The 26,634-nt window shown below is 42.4% G+C and overlaps 1 protein-coding gene across 4 annotated transcripts in view; it reads right to left on the bottom strand.

Annotated features, from left to right (window-relative positions):
- The window catches only part of LOC119172588 (neural cell adhesion molecule 2), a 227,326-nt gene that overhangs the window by 8,776 nt on the left and 191,916 nt on the right, over positions 1-26,634 (bottom strand). For 2 of the 4 annotated variants that reach the window (XM_075892548.1, XM_075892550.1), the window contains 7 exons: positions 24,191-24,481; positions 18,269-18,565; positions 14,514-14,654; positions 13,071-13,098; positions 12,114-12,205; positions 10,800-10,948; positions 9,060-9,237 (listed from right to left, as the gene is read on the bottom strand). In XM_075892548.1, coding sequence (XP_075748663.1) covers positions 9,060-9,237; positions 10,800-10,948; positions 12,114-12,205; positions 13,071-13,098; positions 14,514-14,654; positions 18,269-18,565; positions 24,191-24,481 — 1,176 coding nt within the window. Of the gene's footprint in view, positions 1-8,904; positions 9,238-10,799; positions 10,949-12,113; positions 12,206-13,070; positions 13,099-14,513; positions 14,655-18,268; positions 18,566-24,190; positions 24,482-26,634 lie in introns of all 4 variants that reach the window. The other 2 variants (XM_075892551.1, XM_075892552.1) reach the window with 2 other exon arrangements.

The following is a 26,634-nucleotide window of genomic DNA, read 5'->3' as shown; positions in this document are numbered from 1 at the left end:
GTATGACAAGCCTTAGCATTAATTACAGGTTCCCTTTTGCCGCCTTGCCTGAACTCTAAAAGAGGAAAACCCTGCTTCTTGATTTAAATACGTCTAAATCCCTGAAGTGCCTTCATGAGAAAAACAATAGGCTAAAACTAGTTAAACGCAGTACTTCTTTAAAAAATGCTTTCTAACATCTTCAGGCACTATGCTGACTTATTAACTCGAACGTTTTATAGGATTGATAAAAAGACGTGAAAAATTTGCGAATTCCAAACTTTCAATAACAAATAGCCACGTTTTATAGCAATGTTCACTGAATCATTCCAAGCTGAATAAATTTTGTGCTTGATTTTGCCACCTACGTTCTTACTATGAGAGCAAATTTGCTGCAAATATTGATGTCGTAGAATTTTGGCAAGTATGCCAGTAAGATATACAGTGCATCAAGCTCATACATGCTAGCTTTATAACCCGATGCAGTTTACACACTTATGATGTCAATATTTTTAATTGCGGGGGTAAAAGGTTAGGTAGCTACATAAGCCTTGATGATAGGATCCCAGTTCGTACCGATTTCAGGGTTGATACGAACTTTTCTTAGGCCTAGACGAAAACCCACAAGCCTGCAGTGCAATAGAGTATGGTTGTTGTGAACCAATTTTCACCCTTTGATGTTTCATACAAACGTAACACTACCACGGATTGCCCAACATGTGCGGCCCGAGCGGTCGGGCAAGACGCATCAAGCACGCCCGAGAGTGAAGGTGGAGCGCGGGCATACACGCCACACAACCAGTTCGTCGAAATCATGCTGTAGGAAAATAGTTCTTTTAAACCATGGCCAGAATAAACTTTCACTGTCGTAACTTAGCCTTCGAAGTTGATTGATATGTGGGGTTTAACGTCCCAAAACCACCATATGATTATGAGAGACGCCGTAGTGGAGGGCTCCGGAAATTTCGACCACCTGGGGTTCTTTAACGTGCACACAAATCTGAGCACACGGGCCTACAACATTACCGCCTCCATCGGAAATGCAGCCGCCGCAGCCGGGATCCGAAGCCGCGACCTACGGGTCAGCAGCCGAGTACCTTAGCCACTAGACCACCGCGGCGGGGTAGCCTTCTAAGTTATGCGCGTGAATCTTGGAGGCCCTAATGCGCCTTCGTGTGAAGTTTAGCTCACAGATGGCATTAGCGTCACTTTCTCTTTCTCTCTCAAGCGCGTCGACGCATGCCGCTGTTGGTGCACTGTTTGTACGTGCCCTTCACGTAGATGGAAACTATTCTTTTATGAATGAAGTGCGATGGATGTCATCACATGTCAGACATTCTGTGAAAGCTGGCCGATGACAGAAAGAGCAAGCGGAGGGTCTTGGCTAAGGAGGTAAGCAAAGTCATTCATGATTGTTTGGCACGCGCGAGCCTGCTAACTTTTTTGATTTTGGGGAAACGGATGTAAAACTATCTAAAAACATCAACACTACCACAGTAAGGAAATTACACCAACCAAGAACACACGCTCTAAAGCTTTTTGGTCTTCATTTAACACGTGCAAAGCCTTCTTAGGTAACTTTTGCTGCACTACTTCATTGACTTGCGAAAAAGCGTACAAATATTCGGAAGGGACTATTATTTGTCGTTGGTCACAGCCCACCTGGTTCGTTAATTACAGACACGTGCCCGCACCGTATATCTATACGGCGCAAGTATGATTGTTGACGTCTAGAAACTTCACTGGCAATCACTCAGAGCTGTTTGTGATGTTTCTGCTGCCCTGAAAAACAGTAAATTAAAACTTACAACATCTTTCTTTCATTGCATGCCAATTGTTCTTATTTTGTGGCGATACAAATTGCACATGATGTGAATATTTGATAGCCCCACTAGATTTATATATCCAAGGTATCATTCTATGAGAATGTTTCAAAAAACTGTTATGGCCTAATTACTTATCGAATTTCAACAGTCAACCATTTTTACTATTTTTTAAAGTGAAGCACAGATATTTAAAGGTTTTCTTGTGATTTATGACAGGAATAAATTCTGTTCCCAAGTGTTTCGCTTTAAACTCGTAGTTTATTGCTTCCCATTAGAATAACGGTACTACCATGTCATTTGTTCTCTTGAGTCTTGCTAATGATGTTCATGCAAGCACTCTACATACCTGTATGTTAATATTCTGGCTAACCTCCCTGTCCTTCCTCCTTCCTTCCTCCTGTATGGTAATATTAAACTGACAGACTCGGCTTATCACAATACATGAACGCGGTGGATGCCTCCAACACTAAAGGAACCGAATGGAGTAATTTGCTGGGTGTGTTGACATTTCATTCTTGAGGTTCAGAATAAGAGATTTCATGCTATTAGGTTTTTCTGCTTCGCCCGCATCACAAAATAATTAAGAATTAACAAATCAACTGCAACTTCCAATAAGGTGATCACTGAATGACAATGGGGACAACGTTTCAGCTTGCATTGAGTGGTAAGGAATTGCACAGCCACTTGTCTTATCCCCTTTTTCCGTTACTCATTCGTGCTCAGCGCAAATACTTGCTCAAGGACACCTTCGCGTAAGGCATTTGCTTTACGTTAACGCGTCCATAGAATGAGACCAGGCGTTGCAGAAAAAGTCTTTCTGTACTCTGAAACGACTTGTAGGGCAGAAACTACAGGAAAAATAACTCGTGAGACGACATAGGAGCGCTTGAATGTCGTTTCATGCCATATTTTATATGCATGTGTCCTGTATGCGCAACAAATTGTTAAATATGGGCGACCAACTGGCCCTATTCACTACAATTCGCAACTCCATTGGCTCCATTTTTTTTAGAATTTACATCTTCCAATGTCATGTCGTAAGTATGCATTACTTATTGTTTCTTATATTAGCCCAATCAACAGTGATGGAAACGCTTCCTATAATGTTCTACTCACTACTGAGGTGAAAATGGGCAGGCTACCCAGAGAAATTGAGGTGATTATAAGGATAGGTTATGTTATAGTGCATAAATGAATTCGGCTCTATTGATAGGGCCCGTATAACATCTGTATCTTCTCTACCACTTTTTTTCTCTATCTCTTCAGTTCTTTTCAAGGTAATATGTTTCCGCTTATATTGTTTCGTAGCAGCGCCCAGTGCATTGTTGAAGTCAGTGTAAAATTGCCTCTAGCATTTGTAAAAAATATACTGACATAATTTCGAAATGGTTAGTGCATAAGTGTGGTGTTTGCGTATACTGGTTGAAGAAACTTTCCTTTGACCATGAACCCGGAAGCGCAGAACCAGCTGTCTTTACTAAAGCGACCTTACGAAACACCCCACTCGGTGCAGTCTGCACGAGGTACGACCACAAATGCCAAATGCACGTCTTGTGGCTCTGGTCATACGAGCTTCACAGTCTGTTTTGCGGCATGCGTGTTCATTAAAGAAAACGTAGGTACTGCCTTCTTCATGGGAATCGGTATAATGCGAAAGTAAAATGTGTCCTTACAGAAGTTGTTTAATGTTTACTGTAAATTATTGTGAGAGAGCTGTGCAAAGTATATTGATGTTCGACAGCTTTAGCACCCCTTAACACCGATGCATCCACGTTGATGCTTAGTAATACAGCTCCATCACGATGACTAAAGTCCATCATTAATGATTATTGGCTTTTTTTAAGTTTTCGGTAGTAATGCTAGGTTCTCGCTAGAGATCTTAAGTTTTTGCCAGTAGTACTCAGTATGGTTAAGCTTGCCTATTCTTCTCCGGTTTCAGTCAGTTCCCCACACAACGAACGTGTAACGGGGCTTTGGCCGGAACTTAGACCGTTTTTTGTTCCCCTTGGGTTGTGTCCTTACCTTTTGATCAACACATAACAGGACTCGCTGTTGCGTAATGCTGAGATTTAGTTCACTTGACGAGCCATTACGTAATTCTTGGCGAGAAGATATCGAGTTACCGGCTGTTAAGTGGTTTTAGTCACGTGTCAATCGCGCAACAGTCGCTTAACGTCACGGAACTTGATGCTACGTCACTAGAAAACCACGTGACATCACGTATAATTAGTCACATGCTAAAATCACGTGAGATATCAAAACTAGTCACATGCAAAAATTGCTTAAATATCATAATTGGTTACATGACTAAAACCACGGAACATTACGTCGCATCTAGTCCCATGTGACAAGTCATAAGTTTAAAAATCGCGTAACATACAGTCGCGCGAATAAAATTCCGCAACATCGCGTAGTAGCTGGTGGCATGTCATGTTCCCGCCAAAAGTCACGTAAGACATAGTCCTTTCACTCAAATTCCAGCACGTAGCAGGTAGTCAGGTGGCATGTCCAGCCAAGTCTAGCCGATTGTAACCATACGTGGTATTACTATCAAAGATATAGCCTCTCAAACGAAATATTGGCTAGCAAAACTTAGCTGGTTATACACAGCTAGGTTAGATGGTTCTAGCAAACTATGATTCTCTAGTAAAAGCTAGGCATTACTAGCAAAACTCGGCTAAGTCCTACCATGGCTGTAGTTACACTTAGCTAGGTTACATCGTTCCATCCTTTCGCCAGTTGTGCAAACTTTGCACTTTTTCAAAGACCGGAACAAGATAGTGAGCTTTGTGAACTAATATTACTTAATAATTATGGCTTGTTATCATAAGTGAGTATTTTAAACAAACTACCAATGCATGGTTGTGGTACATTGCAGTGTGATTTTAGACTTGCTTTTTTAGTGCGTAGGTGGTAGAACTTTTCGAAGCCCTCCACTTTGGCGTCTTTCATAATTTCATCGTGGTTTTTGGATGCGAAATTCCCAAAATAATTGTAAATATCTCATGTGCAATCTAGTATTGCTTGTTGTGCGGTATTTGAAATACTGTTGAGCGGTCACAGTAGACCATTATTGGTGGCGCGCGCGTCCAGTCGGAAAGCACCACGAAATAGTTCAGTAGCATGTAAACAGCTGAAAATGTCCATCTCTGCGGAAAAGTTTAGCGTAATGTTGAGAAAAGGATTTTAAGTAGAAATAGGTACTATTCAGCTTCTTTAATTTACATTCACACTGCCATGTAACAAAAGTCCTTGCACCTCGGAATGGGAATTCGAGGGCTTGTTTCTTTGTTCGACACGACCAGAATCATGTAACACAACATTATTTATATGCATTCGCGTAGTATTTTCCAACAACAAAATTCGGGCGAATCTGTCACTGACGCAATGACAGAACAATTTCTCGCAGTTTCAGCAGTGAAATTGTTTAGGCTGTCGGCAACTTCTGCTCTATCGCGAAAGAACTCTCATAATCATCATGAACCTCATGCGCTACATTCGCTCTCTTTACAATAAAACTCTTTAAGCTACGGGGAACTTGGAATTTACCGTGCAACACTCGTCAGGTAGTTATGCGCCCCTATAATTGGGCTAGCTAACGTGTACTACCGATGAGGGCGTCAAACGAAAACGAACGTATGAAACAGAGAAAGAAAAGAAAGAAATAGACAGAGAGAGAACAATAGAAAAATGATAGAAGTAGAAAGAAAAAATAAGAGAAATAAGAGAATAAATGCGTAAAAATATAGAAACACAAAGGAAGGCATAAAAAAAGCGATAGGTATAGAAGGATACGGACATGAAAAGAGATAAGAGAAAGACAGATCAATACGGAAAGAGAAGTAAAATGAAGAAAAAAAAAGCGGCGATAGAAGGAGGCACAAATAAAGTTAGAATGACATACAAAAAAACAGAAGACAAAGATGTAGCTATTATAAGAACTAAAAATCACAAGAAAAACAAGGGAAATGAGAGAAAAATAAAGGGGAATAAGAAAAGAGAAACAAGGAGTAAGAAGGAGAGAGTAAGAGCGACAAAACGGGAAATACAGAAAGTGCGAGAGAAAAATAAAGAGAGAAAGAAAGAAACAGAAAGAAACAGATACAAAATTGAGATACATGAAACACGGAAAAAGATAGAGAGAAGAAAAGAAAACAAGGAATGCCATTAAGCTGCGTACTTTCTTCAGGCTTGACACCATTGTATGAAGCTGCTACAGTATTTATTAAATTATTTCTTACTTATTATCATGGCGCTCAGGTTACGGGATCGAATCCCAGTGATGGTGGCCACAATTTTGATGGAGGCGAAGATGCTTGAGGTCCGTGTGTTTTGATTTAGGTGCAAGTATGTCAACATTTCCGGAGCTCCTCACTATGGCGTCTATTATACTCATATTGTGGTTTTCGGACGTTAATACCCAACAATTATTGCTCTTATTACTTATTCTCAAGGCTCTCATATTTACAATCACTGAAGTTAACATAGTAGACTGCTATTCTGAATTCTAGCTCATGATTAGAGAAAATACAAAACCAGCGAACACATTTAGTCATCTCGCTTTAATTCATCTAGCCAGAGATAGAATAGAGCCTACGTGACACACATAGCACCCACAAACATTATTGAGAGAGAGGAGCAACTCTAAAATGGCATTCAATAAACTTTACAAAAGCCAATATTTCTTCAATTATTTGCCCCAATGCGATATGGATTGTTTCCTGCTCGCTGTTCTGCTAACCTGTCTAGCTCTATCCAATTTATTACGAAGCCTCTTTATTTATCGAGCACATTCCTTCTAAGTGCTCTTTCTCGCTAGCTCAATCAGTCAATGTTGTACGTGCGTATAGAATGAGTTTAGGAATCGCGAAGAGCTGAAAATCTTGGCGAGCAATGTGTCTTTATGGTAAACAGGAATGAGACACGTGCGGGGAAATATTCATGAAACGGAACCACTCTTGAGTCCTAAAGGAGGTCATACCGCATACAGAATAACCTAGTCGAGCTCATCTACGACTCTGAACAAAGAAAGGAAGAAAAAAGTTCAAATCACCGTATTTCTGGTTTTCATTACCTCTCCGTTGTGCACGCCGAAATTCGAATTCAAGACACTCTCGCGGAAAGAAAAACTGTTTTCGGTTCCATCTCTGGCACAATCTCATTAGCTGTTCGCAAAGCTTACTACCTTATTGCTCGTGTTTTGAAATCTTGAGGAGCAATCAATATTCGTTTGGCGCGCGACTTCTGCCTTTTGCGATTCTTCCAAGCGCGGGAGAGACAGCGTGGTTATGAGGTGCGAAATTGCGGGATAAGGGCTCAGTTTAGTTCCAACGAATCGGATGAGGAAGGTGTCTGGACTTGTTTGTCCACACACCACCCTGCTCAAATTAGAGATGCTCGTGACCTTCCGAGTAAACCGAGAAAAACTATAATACGAACACACGCCTACGATTACAGCAGAAGAATGAAACGAAGATAGAAAGAAAAAGAGAGGGAAGAATGATGTCCTCGTACATAGAAAGAGAGGGTCTATACAAAAGGGAAGCCTTCGCTGATAATGTCCACCGTTCAGAGGAACGAACAGAGACACGACGTCGTCCCGTCCGTTCTTCTCTCAAAAAGTCGGTTGGTGTGGCACGAGGTGCACACAGAACACAATGAAAGAGAACGAAAAAGCGAGCTTACGACGAGAAAAACATGCGATGTAAACAGAATAAGGCGAAACAGGTATAAGTAATACCGCCTGCTTGAGACACAATTCCTGAAGAAGAGGCCACGGTGACGCGATAGACCTAAAGGCAGGATGCGGAGAGCAGAGTGGAGGAAGAGGCGGATTGAGGCTGTCGCGAGTGAGAGGCCGAGAATGCTTGTTCCCCAGAAGCTAGGCGAGGATTCTGCGCGGAAAAAGAAAATAATAAAAAAGCAAAGAAACAAACAAAAAAAAAAATCCTACTGCCACCTAGAATGGGAGGAGCGCATTCCGGCGTGATTGCCTGAAAGCGCTCCACTATAGCGTTGTTTGCCGGAAAAAAGAGCAAAATCGACAAGAAAAAAAGGGGCTAGCTGAAGAAAAGCAGTCTTGAATTGTACAAAAGAACTCGGCGCGCAATTTTCTTCGTCGTGTCTTTTTCGTTTCGCGCAAGCGTTCTGCAATTACCGTTATAAGAACATCTCAATGTGCTTCGAGCGCGACCTCGTCGTTTGGTATACACTGCGCGTTGTCTTACACGAATTTTCGCTTGTGTCACAGCTTGTGATTTCTTTTACTGTCCCCTTCTTTTTTTAGCGTAGATATCATACGTCACTTCGCCGGAAAAAATCGAGAAGAGAATAAAAGTGACAGTGCAAAGAAATAACAGTGCTTAGTGATTTAAGGTGCAAGAAAGCCAGGCAAGTGGTTCATAGAACACTTTAGAAAGAGTATAGCGTCTTCGTGTGCTTGACGACGTGCGTACAATGGTGTCTGTGTACGGCAAAATTAAGTGCTCCCGTGGAGTAACTTTGTGGTAAGAAAGTTAATTCCACCGCATAGCACAGAAAAGTTGGTATTAGTGCGCAGTACAAGACAAATTTTACGAGCGTGCATGGAAACAGGTCCCGATTTAATTACAAAAGGGAAAAGCGGTGCATAGGAAGAGATAGCGGTGGCACTGAGACGAACCCTTGTGTGGACCAGGCGTGTGGCGAGGCGAGAAGGCGACGTTAACTGAGGCAGGAGACCTGCTTCACAAGCAAGGGAGTGACAGGGCAGTTGAGCGTTTGCTGGGAAATTATCAAACGGCGCTGTTTGGGATTGCCAAAAAAGTGGTTGATCAGTAGGGTGCTGATTAGTGACGCGTGCAAGAGAGAGAGACACTGGTTACTCAAATTTAAGTGAAATGCTAAGAAAAGCAAGATCTAAGCAGCAATGCAGTGAGACATTCAGCTGTGCAGTGAGCCTTCGGAAGCTGAAGAGGCTTGAAGGTAGGTCACGAAGCGTGGTTAGGATTTGTGAGTCATGGTGAAGCAGCCAGCAAGCCAGAGGACAACGATGGGGCAGTTGTGAGGTGGCAGGGGTGGCTATCTTCTCGCAGACGTCAAAGAAGTGACGGCGACTCACGGGCGACCCGGGCTTCTTGATTGTGTACTTGGGCCAACTGTCAAAGGCGGAGCGCGGTGGCACCCAGACCGCGGTGCCACCGCGACTTGCACCACCACCGCCACCATGACTCGGCGGAGAAGGGGAGGACGGCGCGAGTGGAGAGGAAGGCATACCGTGAGCACGGGTCGCCACGAAGTCGATGTCGGCGTACTCCGTGGGCGGCTCGTGAGGGCCCGTCAGCGGGGGCGAGCTCACCACGGCGCGACAGCCCGACCTCGAAAGCGACCGGCTGAACGTGGACTGCGTGCTCGGAGGCAGGCTCAGCTCGGCGTACGTCAGGTCTTCGGCGCGCTGGTCGCCGGCAGCAGAGAGTCACGAGTGGGGTAGAGAGGGTGAAGGAGAGAGAAAGAAGATGGAAAAAAGAGGTGTAGTGACGGAAGAGGCAATCGTTAAAGAGACAATAAAGCGATAAAAATATATGTTTAGATTGATTATTTGTACTCTAAGATATCTAGCGTTGTTTTTTAACCATCATAAGTTTAGTTTACTCAAGACGGATAAAATCAAGTTTAAAGTTCCATTTTTAAACTTCGCACCGATATTGCTTCCCATGGCGTCACAAATTTCAAACTTTTCTTTTTCATCGTGACATTTGCTGGGCAGAATTTCCTGAATCATCGTATGTTAAGTCCATGACCTTTAGGGGGAAATATACTTCATTTTGAAGTTCTGAAGTTCACTGTGTGAGCCTCAAGATTGTGCCGCCACCAGCGATTCCTGTTTTGCACGTTTTATTGTTCACCAGGCGTGTTGCGGCGGCAAGCGGCCTGCTAATGGAATTGTGCAAGGGTCATTTACTAATGTTGGGAAACTCATTCTTCTCTTTAGCGTCCCTTTAACGAAGAAAAAGAAAAAGCATAGACAGGGAAGCCATGCAGAAAATAGCCAGAAAGGGCTTGAAAGTGTCTTGAAGCCATATTGACCATATGTTTAACCCACGCGAGTGCCTTCAGTATGGGCTTGTTAATGAGCGCGTGGCTTGTCATAAATATCATTCCTAGATTAAGAAAAGAAAAGAACAGTGACACATCTTAAAGCCTTCCTTCATGCATTCGCTCTTTCCTGTTGATGTGGAGATCATGTAGCTTTAAAAAAACCGAACCGCGTATCTTTCTGGGGAGGAGATGATATAAAGGATGCTAAAATGCTTCTTTAGTTTCATGCAGATTATTTTTCAATTTTTCTCTCGTCAAAAAACATGAACAAAACGTCAAAACAAGATATTTGTGGCAAAAAGTCGGCATCATTGGTCAAAATATTAGGGCTATAGAGTCCCACATATCTTGGAGCTCCACTTCTATCCTGAGCTGTGCACTGAAGGGTCTAAATTGTTCTCTTCATTACGGTGTATGTTTTTTTGTAAAACAGCATAATCTGTGAGAAGTAAGTGCTTTGGGCTAAATACTTCATTATAACTATATCAAGTAGCCTCGCCTTTTGTGAAGAACTTCAAAATATAACAGAGCCAACGAAGACTGAACACGGGAGGTCTACAAAAGCTCTACTTACTGCTTTTGCTAAACTGATAGTAGCTATATAGTTTCCATGGCTATGCCTTTTCAAATCACTGATCTCAATGACAACATGATTGTGCGTTTTTAACTTAATAACCTGCATTTTTAAAAGGCACCATTCATAATATTTGTTTCTACTAGTTTACCAACACATGGCAAGAAATATTTTTGGCTAGCTATACGAGCAACTCCTGGCCATATCTGTGTTACTGATCGCGCTTCCACAGCTACTGAGCCTTTAGCAATATGTAAGAAATGAACCTTACAAATACGATACACGGCGACTAACTGTTGTCTGAAGCGTCGTTGGATTATGTAACAAAAAAGCCTATAAATTACCTGCTTTGGCATGTAGCAGTTGGCAGATAACGTGGGCGTGAAACTCTCTGGATACTTTTTCTCAGACCCGTTTTCGTAAGATGAAATTCGATCCGTGATGTGCGGTTCGACGTACTTCATTTCAATATCCGAGTAGTTCGAACCTGAAACTGAAGAATAGGGACACATTTTCAACTTTACATGAATTACAAGCACGACAAAGCAACTACAGAAACAGTATATTGTACTAAATCACCGCATAGTTGACGTTGCACTCATGCAGGTTTCATGAATCATGTTGAAAACGCCACCTGAACACTTGCAGTGCATTAGGACAAAGATGGCTGGCTTCACACTCAAGGGTTACGAAATGGAGCGGGCTAGGCTACACTTTCACACTCTTTTATCCACACTATAGCACACGTAAGTGTAATGGCCTTATAAAAGTGCCACAACCACCACTAATGATAATATTATATTGACGCTCGCCTAGACAAATGAATTTGTTGTAGCTGTCTTTGCCGCATAAAAGGTCACATTGAGGCGATGCACGCTTTACAGGCATTTAAGAATAGTAGCGAGCCTTGTGATAATCGGGCATACCGCGAAAACCGGACGTTTGCGCTTGTGCAAGGTACTTCAAATATATATACACTCGCCTCCCGTTGCGCATTGAAAAAGCTGAATCACAACTGGTGTAATTAGTGCGAAAGCCCAGCTTGCAGTTTGTACAAAGTCCCCTAACACTATGCTTTTAAGCTCATGAAAACAAATACAGCTACACAAATTGCACTCGCTTAACTGTGTCCTGGATGATGGAACAGATCCTTCAATCGGCCACGACTACGCTTGATGTTTCCCTGATTACCAAAAACTTCGTGAAGTTGCCTACAGAAATCTCCAGGGCCTCGTATTACACGGCTGGTAAGATTGAGTGCCGTTTCAGAAATGCATGTTTTGTAGATATTGGCATCTTGGTCCACACCATGGCCTGCTCACTTAAGTTTAGAAATTCAAAATGGCTTTCTGGAAGGTGCTGCGTGTAGGGGAATGCAAGAAGAAATGCTACAGAAAGGTAAGGCGAGGTGGTTGCACCAGCTTGCGAGTATGATCGATTGCACACGATCAAAGGCACTTCACGGGACGAATACCATGCGGCCAACATATCGTTGCACTTCAGAGAATGAGCTAGGAGACCCCGAGTCGTGCGCTCCTTTCCAGTATTTTGTGCCCGCATCGAAGATATACGAGACTGTCTCCATCTCCTTAAGAAGTATTCGATCTCAGTGCCCGTGTGATCATGCGATAAGGGCAAACGTGAGGAGGAGAACTTACCAATCCCGAGATTCCTTGGCGGGATAATATCTGGGCATTTGTCTTCAACTTCAGTAATGTCCACAATTTCCTTCTTCAAAGGCGTGTGTGACCTTGGAAGAAAAGTTGAAGGCAATGGTCCTTAAATTTTGATGACGCTTCTAAGCATGATAATAAAATAACAAAGTACTTCCTTGCCCCAATCCCACAACTCTTCAAACAAACTATATTATAAGTTGAATAATATTCGCAGAAATATCAATGGATGAGCATGATATCACTTTTTGAGCACCATGTTTGGCATATTAGAGTTGCTTTATTCTATCCGAGAGATTCAAATTACAGGGCCATTGTCGTAGTCAGAAGATAGTTCAGAATCTTGATCAAGGTAGTCTAGAAAAAATGACACCTTTTTAAGATTTAACTGCAACCCATACGTGCCTTAACTTAAAAAGACATTTTTCTGCAGGGAGCCTATTTGGGCATACCAGTCAATAGATAAGCTTAGTTCAAGATTGATCAATGTTTATCGCAGTTTTAGTTCACGAAGACGTTAGTAAATACGAAAGATTACCGGAAACACTATCGCTTGATTGCGTAGACATCTCAGATGTGCGTGTAAGAATATTCCTTTTCTTAGAATACATTGGCAAATGGCAGGAAATCGAATTTACATCGCTAGAAGCCCGCTTAAGATTTTTCTGTATTTGAGCAAGTGTGCTTGCGTAATCCATATTTTCCAACCATTACCCGATCATTTTCAACTGCGTTCGCTATTTGAGTATATATTCAAAGTTCATTCAAAGGCTTGCGAACAATGTTCGCCTCTTAAAGACGTTGATGTCATAAAAAGGGCGAATTATCAACTACACGTTTGCACCAAGGAACCACAAAATGAACAATAATGCAGGGAAGAAAGGATCAGATGGCAGTTACTGTTTGCAGAATCACCTGCTAGAATTCAACGTATGCACTTACTTGTCGTCTTCTTTTCTTCTTTTGGCAGCTGCAGAAAGCATAGGAAGAATGAATATAACGGGAAGGCAGGTTTTCATGTCAGAATGGAAGACAAGCCACAAGTTCTCTACACTTTTAACAGCGTGGAGCATTGTACACCTGTTCTTTGTGTGCTTTCAAACGCACCTGATGAGACTAAACGTCCAAGTGAAATGCGCAATATGTACTGGGATGTTGCAACTGACAAGTGACAAGCTGTATAGACATTTGTTGCAGCTCCCAGGTGCGTGTGCTGCCGAATGTGCTTTGTTTATCTCTCTTCCCTCTCTGCTCTCTATATTTCGTCTCCCCATCCCTCTCCCATGCGCAGGGTAGGAAACCGGCTGCCTATAGGCTGGTTAACCTCCCCGTCGTTCTTTTCCTCCTATTTTTCCTTCCTTTCTTTCCCAAATGGTGTAAAGATACAAGCTTTACTTCACTTTAGGTCATTCTGTATTCCCAGTGTCCTGCATCATATTCTGTAAGACATAACCAGGTGGGGCCTATAGTTATGCACTGTATGAAAAACGTACTTTACTATCACATTGTAATGCACCAGAGCTGTGCCGAAATATTAAGAAAAGTGCTCCGGAATACATATATTGAAGTACATGCGCTGGAAGTAAAAAATCCAGATACTGAGATAGATTTGTGGTTGACGTAACGGGGTATTTCCAAATACGTTTTCAAATTCGATAAAAGATATCGTGGAATACATGAATGCAAATACTGCAATACTTTTTTTAGTGATGCACGTATACTTCGCAAAAGTATTTTTAAACGTGCGACATAATGTTGTGAATGATCTTGAAGCGCATTGAAACTTTGAAAAAAAAATATATATTGCTGATTCACTAACACTAGTTACTACAGTGAGAGCATATGCTTATTTGCCACAAAAATATGGTTTGCTGAGATTGTTGTCCCTTTAACGATATACGGGCAATAGCAGCTTCTCAGATATGATTTCTGCTGGACAGTATAGCTAAGGCTTCAACAATATACTCGCGAACTTGCCAAGTGGGTGGTCTTCGGAAAAAAAAAAAACTTAGGGCTGCTGCAGTAGCCTTAAAATAAAGGGACTTTGTATGCCTCTGTGGTTCTGAGGTCAATGGCGTCGAGAGCTTTGCCACGCGGGTCTCTCTGTGACTGTGGGGAACCCTTCGTTGCTCCCTCTGTGTCACCGAATGGCGGCATGCCTTTTCTGGGTTTAGTACAAAAAAAGTCATTGTCACCTCGCGTCTGTATTAGGCGTCTGTACTATCATATCCAGGGGTCAACGCGCACGCGATATTAAAAGTGGCAAAAGTGCACCGCTGTATTGAATATGGTTAGAAAGGCGATAAACTTAAGCGTCCGTAAACTAAAGAATAGTTCTACTTCGCCTGTGCTTTCCTTGATTACATTTGATAGTGAAGAATGTACCTGATTTCCTCTTCCCAGTTTTTACTTTCATCACAATGATGATGATGATGCCGATGAAGACGAGAAGTGCAAACACGCCAACCAAGATTCCCAGCAGTGGACTGGATGCCGACACCATCGCAGCCTCACCTGGAAGTAGCCCTGATTGTGCGCAAAAAATGAACAAAAAAACGAATGATTCAGAATTTCTTTTTTTAAAAATTTATCAAGGCTCGTTCATCGCCGACTCGCGGGCAGATGTTCAAAAGAAAATGCACCATGCACCTCACCAATATAAGAAGATATCCTTACGCCACATCACGCACAAAGAAGTTATTTTGGTATAACTACTACAGCTTTGTGTTTTAGTTTAGTAAGCTTGTTAGTAAAGCTTGCTTACAATTACAATACCGATTATCAAAAGTTTATTTCGGCTTAGAAAACAAAAATCAAGAAGAAAATCTCATTAACGTGTACAATAGCACGGAATAAGGAAGGCCACGGACAATATTGCATTTCACCTTAATATAAAATAGTAATAAAAATTCTATTTTGGGTTACAAAATCATTGCAGCTATGAGACATGTCTAAGTAGCTATATACCTTCGTAAAACTATTATTTAAGCAAGAACGCTACATGTTCATTACGTAATACAATATGAATGGTCGATGAGTTGAAACACGTCAAAGATAAACTCTGCCCTTGGTTGGCAAAAAAAAAATTCTTGACAAATAGGCTTAGACGTCGTCTCGTGGCGCGGTGCTACATCAATGTCACAAAGCGCTGACCGTGAAATAAAAACGTCATCAGTTATTGCGCCAGTGATCCGTTACGCCACCGAAGCGAAAGTGCGCAGGTGTCAGCATCAAAGTAGCTTACTATATTGAACATAATAAGGAGGTGTTGGTTAACCACTGATCTGTCACGTGAGTAATTAATTGATAGCTCTTCCCTTTGCTTCTTACCATAACGTAAAGGATCTTGGCATACAGAAATCTTTCGAACAATGCTTGCATTATTTAGTAAGATTGTGTCGTTTGGTAATTCTGGAGGTTAGTGTACATTGAGTTCAGTTGGGCTAATAAATCAACTCTCTATTTACATGAAGTGTCTACATTGTCAAGGCACAAGGACTACGAACTGTATGTCCCCTATGTTAGTTCCTAGTGGCGCCAGCACGTCAGACACTCGCCACAGCTGATGTTACGTCGACATGGGAACTTTGCCGAAAAGAAGTGTAAACAAAAGCAGTGAACAACCGTTATATTAGTGCACTAAGGCACATTTTCATTAGTGGCCTTTTTGCTATGATTACTTCGCAGTGCTATGTTTCCCTTTGACGTTAATAAAAAATAAACTAATCAAAAGTAAAAGTTTTCTTGAGAACATACAGCAGGCCCGGGGCATCCAGCCGAGGGTGCCCCGGGCCGCATGCAAAGAATGAAAACTATTACTTAAGTAATTTCATTACACTACAAGCGAACCAAGTCATTGTGTATAGCCCCACCGTGGTGGTCTAGTGGCTAACATACTCGTCTACTGATCCGCAGGTCGCGGAATTGAATCCCGGCTGCGGCGGCTGCATTTTCGATGGAGGCGAAAAAGCTGCAGGCCAGTGTGTTGAAATTTGAGTGCACGTTAAAGAACCCCAGGCAGTCAAAATTTTTGGGGTCCTCCACTATGGCGTCTTTCAAACTTCTATGGTGGTTTTAGACCATTTAACACCACATATGAATCATTATATTATTAATATATTCATTTGTGAATGTGATTGCGCTAAACAGCCCGTTTCGCAGAAATTCTGGTGTTGGTGTTGGTGTCAGCATCCGCGTCGTTGGTTGTGAGCGAAAAATTTTAATCTTGAGCGTGACTGAAAATTCAAGGAAGATGAAAAAAAAGTAATAAAAAATTCTAGGTCTGAGTGGACATCAAACCCGGGTCATTTTGCGTGTCAAGCGGATGTTCTGCCGCAGAGCCTCGTGCCTGCTTGTGAATACAGTGAAAATAACTTACTCTGTTTGCAAATGCAGTGAAAGTAACTTTCATGTTTTACAAACACGCGCGTCTTGTATGCAGCTTCACAATACAAGATGTACTATCGCAGCAATAATGCGTGATGCAAGCGTACATTGACATCGGACGTCAGAACATGGGATTATCATGACTTCATGGCTTAAAACCGGTCACCCACAACAGAAGGTACACACGTTACTGCACCTATTCCTTCAAAGCGACGTAGTGGGTGCAGAGCAAGTTCGAAAAGATTTCATACAGAGTGTAATTGAAGTATGCACTAAGGACGGGATATCACTATCGCGTTCAACTCTTAAAAGCTAAGCTTAAGGGTCCCGCAATTTTCGCCTTTATGCAGCAGAATTCAAGCCATTTATTACAAATGTCCTTCATATGTGAGCAATATTTCAAGCAGGATTGTTAAGAAAAATGTCTGGTAAGGAATAATGCACTCAAAGTCTTGACTGGCATTGCAAAAAAGTACGAGGCGCACTTTGAAACGCCTTTGCTATGCCATAGGCTTGAACGTCAATACCTCTTGATCATTTTGACGTCGGTTGCTAAGAATTTTCATGGAGCGCATCGGAATTGCGTAAGGTCACTGCACTGTTTGAGTTGGCATATTTTTCAATAAAACTTTTTCAATGGGCAACCGAGAAAAGATGGGCTAGAAATACTAACAAGATTGAAGTGGTCTGAAGAAAAGAGAACTAAATCTTGCTATATTATTTGTTATGCCTAGTGCTCTAAATATTCTATTAGTTCATCACATTATTTTTTATGCCGTCTTACGTTAGGGAGTCACTATGTGCCAGGTAACAGAGAATGTAATGTTGTTCAATGAATACAGGTAAAGCAAACACAAAGGCACCTTGTTTGCATACGCACATGCGCAAAGCGCCAGAGGTAGGCTGTCCTTTTCAGACAGTCTGGCGCAAAGGAAACGAGCAGTGAGAGTGAGTGGGACCGGACAAGGTTTTGTTAAGGACAGTATGGAGAGTTGTAAGTAAGACGTACTGTGATGGATTAAGGCGCAAGAAAGAAAAAAAGTAGCTCTCAAATGCACAATCTGGGTACAGATTTTTTTCTAGTAGCGTTTTTCTACGAGTAAATTTTTTTCGAACACTCCACTGCTGTCCCAAGCTCGAAAAAAAAGAGCCTTTTTTTCTCTTGAGTTTTGTATAAAATAATACGAATCTGACTGAAAACCGACATAAATTGAAGGCAAAAAAAGTATAGGGGACGTTGTTTGGACCCTTTTAACTTTATTATCGTGAATATGATAAGAAGCTAATGTAATCGAAGTGGACGTAAAGAAAGCTACGAATTGTTACAGTCCGAACCTGGGACCTTCGAATAGCGCAAAAACCCATTGAGCTCTTGATATTGTTTAATTTTTTAGAAATTAATCATAATTATTGCATTGCTGCTAAAAGACAACAATTAACGTCTTAAGAACATTTCTTGACTTTTTTGTCTGTTTTCATTATGGCTGTCACTTAGAAAAAAAAAAACGAGTTCTCGACAACTTTCTCGTTTAAAGTATAGAGGAAGGGAGCAAGCAGACGCAGACCCCGACTGTAGGTGGACGAAGAACAGGTAAGTAGACTGGCGAAAGTATATTAGTTTAGGCATTCAGTAGAAAAAGAAATACACATGAAAATCAGAAATGAAGCGCGAACAAAACATGAATACAACAAAACAAAAGCCATCGAAAAGCAGACAAACAAAGAAACAAACAAACAAAAACGCTGGTTCCTGCCTATGAGTTCAGTCTTGACCGAGACGAGCGTGGAGAGGGCGAGAGGCACGGCCGTGCTGATGCCTTTCTCGTTGAGCGCGAAGACGGAGAGGGTGACGCTGGAGCCCGGCTCGAGGTCGCTCACTTCGAAGAGCGGGTCGCTCGAAACGATACGCGCCCGCAGCCTGCCTTCCACGTACACGTCGGCCCGGAAGTGCACAGGCAGCGGCCAAGGCTGCAGCGATCGCTCGCAGCGAACGGTCAGGCTAGTGGCCGTTACGGACGGAACGCTGCAGTTCACCGGGGGGTTCGGGGGGCCTGGAGTATTCATGAGCAAACGCTCTCCATAAGACAGTCTCTTCCACTCCTGTGGCAGCGAATTCGTCATGCTTTATTTTTTCTTACTTTGTGTTTTCTATCGTATGTGCCCTGAGCCGTCTGGCTATTGTCTTCCGCTTACAATGCTTCTAGAGTCAGAACTGCCAAAATAATCTGCTTTAACTAAGGATGCTAGCTTAATGCACGTGTCCACCCCTTTTCTAGTGAAACACTTTTAAGATATTTCTTGGTCTATTTATAACGAGGCCTCTTCCTGCACTCAGTTTAGGCATATTTCGTGCGAAATATTTAGCATCGATTCTATGTATTGGATAGACCCCGTACTGTGGTTTCGAAATTCGAAATAAAATAACAAAAAATGTTTTTCAGACACACAGAAACAAAGATGAAAAGATAACAAGCCGAGAAGGGCCATATAAAATAAAACAGAGCTTCATGATACTTACAGTCTGGGCTTCACGTACTGCGTCTGCACAGTTTTTCTTTCGTAAAAGAAGCACTCCTCTTCTTTTGAATGTATCATGTCTCTTGGTAATAGTGTGCCACTTTTCCCTAAGTTGAGCTATAGAGCTCCGTTATATAGGAATTGCCAATAAGCTTTTTATTTCCTAATCACAGAAATAATGCTTTAGTGATGAGGCGCAGATGCATTGCAAATACAAACGCTTACAAACCTACCCTTCTAAGCTGATCACTGGAACAAAAAACAAAGAACAAAAAAACGCATGCATTCGGCATCGTACTTTAATAAAATACTCCGAACTTAAAAAAAATGGTTTCACTGTATGTGGGCTCATTTTAATTCTGTATGGCACACATGTCAAGATAAGTTTGCAAAAAAATTGGTGTTCAGAAAAACCCTACCAATGGACTAAGTAATTTAGATTTTTTTTAGATAAACAAGAATCACGCTCTGCTCAAGTTTCACAAAGCTGTTCTTGCTTGCTGTGCAGTTATGACGGTGATGCTCTTGAGCGGCGCTTGTCATATTTGATAAGACTATTTAGTAAGGCGTCTGCTGTTCATTCATGGCGTTAAAGAATTGCATTAGAGTTCTAATGAAATTGCGCCTGTGTTCTAGGGCGCCCCAAGGGCTTTGCCTTCAACCGGTCGCTTAGAGCGGTTTGTCGTGCTTGGATCAGCTCTTAAGGGGCAGAAGCCTCAATTGGTCATTAAGGCCAGACAGAAGGGAGCCACTGGTCACGCGTCACGAACTGGCCATAGTTAGGGCACTTTTCTAAAACGAAGCGGATGCTAAGGCTGGCAGGAACCTTAGCATTAATTGCTTCATTATTTTAATGAGAAGAGTTTTCATCACTCATATCCGAGGCCAAAATGCAAATCAGAGAGGCAAAGCATGCATCGCCCGCTGCATCCTATTTCTTGGCTAATTAATGTTGAAAGCTAAAGTTGAGATTTTTTTTTAAAATGCCAGGTTCAGAAGAGGCCGTGGGGCACAAGTTTCGCATTACTACTGCTACGACGTGGATCTTTTAAAAAAATGTCTATTTTCTTCAAATACTAAGTTACATAACCTTCTATTTCTCGAGGAATGCTTAATGGCTTCCTGGAGAAAATTTTTTTCATATTCCTAATGAAATACGATGCCTCTTTCACTGGAACATTATTCCTGCAGGCCTTCCATTCAATAAATGCAAACAATCTTTAATACAATGCACTGGGCGGGCACAAAGTGAAGTCAGAAATGTGTGGCTCGCATCCATTCAATTTATGTCTCTGAAGCACTCATTATGTCCCGGCTGAAGCCAGCAGAGACAAATTCATGGAATAATAATTAGGATGCGTTATTGTATATAACACAAGTTCATTAGGAAACGTTCAGGAAGTTTTTGTTGTTCAATTAAAGTGTACGCCTTGTCATTCAGTATATAAAGTACATGATTGCCATGAAGGGGAGAAGTTCTTCTAGGTGTTTGATGTACAGTATTAAGCGAAAACGGCGGAGCTTTGTGTCTCAGTACTGTTAATCCTTCATTTGATTAACTTTGAAACCTGAAAGAGTTCAGGTAATTAGAGCAAGCCTAGTGTAAAATGTTGATGCCAGTCCTGCCCTGAAAAGTTCGCGAAGAAATGGCAAAAACTGGTAAAGCATGCGTTATAGTCAACCAGTCAAGAATGATGCGTTTAACTTTTCCGTCAGTTTGAGTTGCACGTAACGCGGTAGAACATCCTATGAAAAATAATTAATTAGCTCGCATTACTTGCACTGTACACTTTTAAGCCTCTCATTGTACGTAGAATGACATGGCGGCTCGCCCAATTAGGCATTAGTTGATAAGTGCATAGCTGACTGGAACTTCAAAGTCGGAGATATCAGATTTGAAAAAAAAAAGCAATTTAAATACAGCAATGAAGTACTTATCACTGCCATGCGAGTTAACGATTCGCCCCCAATTCGTTAACGTCGCTGAGAGGACATTTTTTGGTATGATTTATTTGATTATCTGGTAATCTAGCAGGAGTTAAACTTTTTTGCAATAAAGTGCTCCTATACGCTGGTGATGGCGGAAATGATCATAATGAAAATGATATCAGTAGAATTTTCAGCTGGGCGGACACGCTAACACAAATAATTATTCTGAACTTTTGTTTTCCTTTGCACGTGTTGAGCAGAAAGTTAAAATATGTCTAGCTAACCTTCATGTGTTCCTGTCCATTTCTATGTATTTTGTCTAACTGACTGTGCGAACCGCTACTGCTCACAGGTGACCAAGTAAAAAAAATTACTCAGGAACAAGATTAATAGACGCAGTAGCTCAGGCGTTTTCTTCTTTTTGTGTAATACAGTTTCCTTGTTTGGTCAAGGTCAATTTTACGAGTGCCTCGCTTGCTCCAAACACAAGTTTAGATAATAATCGGGGTGGTTACGCACTTGTGGTCTGGTGACTAATAAAAAAAATCGGAGCTTATATCCTTGCCCACATCCTTTCTCTAAATTTCACCTCCCCATTTGCACTTCTTCGCTATGCAGTAGCATAACAAGAGCTTAGCCATACTATAGTATGTTCTGCTATGCTTCAATTTTTCCTTGCTACCTTTTTCCTTCATTTTGTCCGTCTATATCTCTCTTTAATTACCTTTTTCTTTTGTCTTTCGTGCTTACAACTTTATTTCTCTGTCTCTCCATTCTTTTCTCCCTCTCTTGCCCATAACAACGCAATCACATGTTTCCGTTTCATGGTTGCTCTGAAACTGTCACTGAAAAGCCTTCAGACCATGGTTACCCTGTTTCAATTCCCGCCACGCCAAGAAATTTCGTTTCGTTTTATTGATTTCGCCTCCTCCTCCTCCTCCTCCTCTTCCTCCTCTATACATCTAATCTTGCTTCCCCCTGTTTTCGTTTCTCCTCCTCTCTGGCTCAATCAAAGGTTAACTCTGAACGCTCGTGTTCCTTCTTTTTGCTTTGTGTTTGCTTCAGTGCGGCTCGATTAGCTAGCCTTTACTCTCTTCCACTTCAGGTTCCAACCTTTTTTCCCACCGCTCTCTTTCCCACTCTTTTAACTCTGTTATCCCCTTCGAATGTCGCTTTCCGTTGCCCCTGCTGTACTCAGCAGTGGGCTTTCCCAATTCATGCGGTGCATGCTCGCATGAGTTTTTCCTAATGACTTACGCAGAAACGGAGCTTAGACACCAATTCTGCTATAAGAAAATCTGTGGACGATCAGGCCAGTGTGACACAGCGAGTACAAAAATCTGTGAATCTTACCGGGCCAGTGTAACGTAGCTTCCCATGAAAAAAATGGCGCAATAAAAACACAAAACAACCGTTGGTTCATTACCAAGCGTATTTTAAGATCTTCAGGTTGGAGAACACTGCCAGCATTTGCATTATTTTTTTAAGGGGCCCTGTGACACTTTTCTAAGTAGTTATGTAATGGCTTTATTAAAAGAGCTCATTGCCCCATGAATCGACCACTGAAAAAAATGTTAGAATCCTTTCCTTTGGAGCAACTGAAAAGAGATTCACCCACAGGCACGTTTGCGAGGCCGTATGCGATATTCTAAAGGCAACAAAACGATTAGAGGGTAAAGTTAAGGCATAAATTTATTTTATTTCAAACAATATTAGCTTGCTCGTTTTTTATTTCCTTTATTTATTTTATTTCTGTTCCATCGTTTGCAAATTGGTTCTGTGTTTAAACATCGCTATCTAAATAACCCGGCTGGTAAAACAATTCGATCTCACAAATGAGGCACCGTCTGTTCCATGGCTGATCCCCCGAGGTGGGTTGCTCCAAGACTCTGAGGAACAACCAACCAACCTACCAACCAACCATCAAGTACAAGCGGAGTTACAAAAATTCGCCGCATGCTGCAATTGCTTTCTCTTGTCTCATGTCCCAGCGAAAGCGCTGGAAGCGCAGCATGGGAGGGATGGCACAGAAAGAGAAAGTAAATAGCACGCGCGTATGATCACTTTGAGCAATTATTCATCTTTCTTTTTTTTTGAACGCGCGGCTTTTCAGTTCCATTGTGCATGTGCACAGGGACACATGAAGGGTGTTCCTGTGGGTGTCCCGATAACGTCGTGCTCAAATCAGCCAACGGCGTTAAACTTGAGCCCATTACGCAATGATTTCGAAGTAAAAACATAATTTATTGAGAGAAGAGAAAGCGAGTTTTAGCTGACTAAGAATTGATTGCTAATTCCAGGCCCCGTGCTGCGCTTGGCTCGCTTGTTCTCGGGAGCCATGACTACCGATCGGCAGTGTTTTCTAACTATGCTCAAAAAAGTTCTACAGAGCTGTTTTAGTAAGTTACGCAACAAGTAAATTAAAGTTTTCTGTTTCCTGTACACGTTGAAGTGGTTCCGACAATTTTTTAATTGTGAATATGGCGCTGTCCCTACTAAGAATACCTTGAATATGAAATGGTGTGCGCTGATCTGATAAGCTTCTGCTATTGCAGGAGCTTTTGCTTATGCAATGCTCCTGCTATGACCATTATTAGGCCTATTTGTACTAAATGAACACAGACAGTTTAAAATGATTAAGTTTTCCTAGATGCTCGCAATCCACTTTCTCCAATAAATGTTACTTACGTTATGCCGGGTGCCGTTGGCGTCACGCGCAACAATGGATCGAGAAGTCCCCTGTCTGATTATCTGCACGAGCTGTTCTCATTTGTATTCGGTTTCTTGTTTACTTAATGTCCTGTTTACTACCCTTCAAAATTCCGAAACAACTCTTACAAGAGTGTCTCGGTCCTGCAGTAGCAAGTAGAGAAACATAGGGAGCTTGGAGCTACCATTATGCAGACTCTGTGATGCCGATTCTCCGCGAACTATTAACTCCTCACGGGAGTTTCTCTACGTGGCTGCTATAACTGGTCGACCATGAATACATTCTGACTTTTCTAATCTCTTCATTTGTTCGTTTGATTAGCATCACATTGACTGCCCCCCCCCCCCCCCCCCATCTTTTATGCTAACTCAGTTGCATTTGTTATTACGGCTCTTTCTCTCTCTAGCCTTCTCCAGGCGCCCAAGAGAGAAGGACTTCTATGAAACAGCTGAACCAAAATCTCCAGGAGTACAATAAGCGAGAGAAATGTTTGAGAACTAGTAACATTTGCTTTGCTCACCGGCGGGGACAATGTTGAAGACACACGGAGTCGAACCCTGACCCAGCGAGTTGGTGGCGATGCAGAGGAGTGCGCCGTAGTCAGCCTTACGCCGAGGCGTGTAGAATGCCGAGCTGCTGCGCGGACCCGATTGGTTGAAGGCGACTATGTCGAGGCTTTCGAGGCTGCTGTTGAAGCGCCACGTGAAGCGAACGTCAGGCGGGTCAGCTTCGACGTCACACGTGACCTTGGTGACCTCGTGCCGTGCCACGTGGTACACCGTCTTCTGCTTCTCGCGACACTTGGGAGGGTCTAATAAGGTAGAGGGGAGTAGCAGTGGCAGAAAGGAAGAGAGAGAGAGAAAAAGAATATATTTTATTTTTTTGCGTTTCCAACCTAGGTCGGCAATTAAAGCGGGAGCTCTCGCAGACTCAATTACGAAATATATTTTGTGCTTAGGGCTCATTCGAACTTGAAGTCATCGATATTTATCTGAACCGGACTCACTTGCACTCAGACTCACAATCCGATGTTAGTTTGAGTAAGTCGATTGACGAGTTAGTTCACAGACCTGTCATTTCTAATGACAAACGGTGCATATGCAACGCATTTTTCCTGACAGCGCTTGCATGTTTCCTGCACGTAGAAATCTTCGGCTGAGGTGCACTGCACCATGACGGTGGAAAAGAAGTCACGTCAGACACCGCCTGAGTTTCGCGCTTCACTACAGGCTAGCTGAACCTGTGAACCACAAAAGTCGAATCCACTACAGCAGCGCTGTATGCGGGAGACGTCATTTAGCAGATGACAATTTCCAGCGTCTTGTTTGTGCTTGTAATAAGACAGCAAACAACAGAAAATCGAACAATGCGAGACACCTGCGAGACGCTACGTGTCCAGTGGGTGCGCATCTGTTCTGCAGGCGGTTGTGCTGCATCGATTCTGCACTAATTCGACAGAGTTACGGTAATTTTTGCATCGCCTTCGGTGTCCAGTAGAATCCTGGCAGCAAAAGTAGCCTTGTGTGAGTACGGTTGGAAGATGTAAGCTTAAGCACGCTTTTTCTGTTCCGTCCGGCCGTGCTATGCGGCAGTGCCAGCTGTAAATTACGCCTGAAATGATGGAACGTCACCGCGTCGTCTGGCAGCGCGCGCCGGCTGATCGGATTGCACCACGCTCCACCATCGACCTCCGCTGTGCCGCCAGCTAGCCAAACATGCGGCACCACACGCGTGGATCCCAGACGGTTGTAGGGCACGGCACAAGTTCACAGAAAACGCCACCAGTGCCGCCAGCCGATGATGCTATTAGTTTCGAAAACAACAATAAAATAAATAGTTTAGTATACAAGATGGTTGATGCATAACATGATTATAGTAAGGCTGCTGATCGTCAGAACATTCGCTTTAAGTAATTGTGCCCTACAAAGTCACTATGGTAGCAATACCTGCCGTAAAAGAAACGTTAAACTAACTCAATTTAATCTTTTAAAATTTGCCAAATGTGTATGCTTTCATATCCTACCAAAGCAACATCCGCCACTTCATGTAATTGAGTTTATTATTAACCATAATAAAAATTACTACGCAGCGTTTTAATCTCTGTGAGGCTTGAAAAGCAAACGCTAAAATCACTAAGGGTCTTCCCGCGAAACATCTGAAAAATATTATGCATGAATTTTCGCCATCGACACAATATTGAAGGAAGGTGGAGGCGAGAGCTGAATTTGGCTCAATGAGATTATGAGAAAACTCTCGTTTTCACACCTTATCTTGACACAATGACATCGTAAGCGCCTTTGGTAACACTACAGTACTTAACGCCAGAGCAATCAAAAGTGCTTTCCTATTTCTGCTGTCTTTTTACTTTCTGAACCAATACCATCTGATCAAGTGGCACGTCTAACAGTACATCTTTCAGATGCGAAGCAGCTCTTTGACTAGCCTGTGTAACGCTGTCCCTCCGCACACCACCACCGCGCATGCCTGCGTCTCGTGCCGGCCCAGAAAGGCACCCGCAACACTCGCTCCCCTCCTCCTCTCTCACCTTGCAAGGCCAACGCAAGCAGCGTCTGCTAGAAAAAAACTGACCGCTCGCACTGCACAACCGTTTACTGGACACCCCGTATATACAGGCATAGAGTTTCATAAAATTAACTAGAGGGGGCACTGGCGTTGCGATTGTTCAGCGACCATGGAAATTATGGGTCTGACATGGATTTGCCAGGTCTTCGTGCTTGCGGGGGAGAACACACTTGTGGCTTTGTTTATGTGTTTCGGTTTTGTTTATAAGGAAACAATGAACCCTTTTGAACTTCGTGACCCGATTTGTGACCTAAAGGAATAAGGTGGCGAAGCGCAATTGCTAAACATTTGCCGATTGTTGTTTCGGGACAAAGCAGCGTCAGGCCACGCGAAGCCAGAACGAATGTAAAGTATGAAGAGTAAGCAAACTCATGTCATACC

This window comes from Rhipicephalus microplus, chromosome 4, assembly GCF_043290135.1.
Source record: "Rhipicephalus microplus isolate Deutch F79 chromosome 4, USDA_Rmic, whole genome shotgun sequence".
Classification (NCBI taxonomy): Eukaryota; Metazoa; Arthropoda; class Arachnida; order Ixodida; family Ixodidae; genus Rhipicephalus; species Rhipicephalus microplus.
The sequence above is the reverse complement of the archived record's forward strand: the minus strand, read 5'-3'. Positions and strand labels throughout refer to the sequence as shown.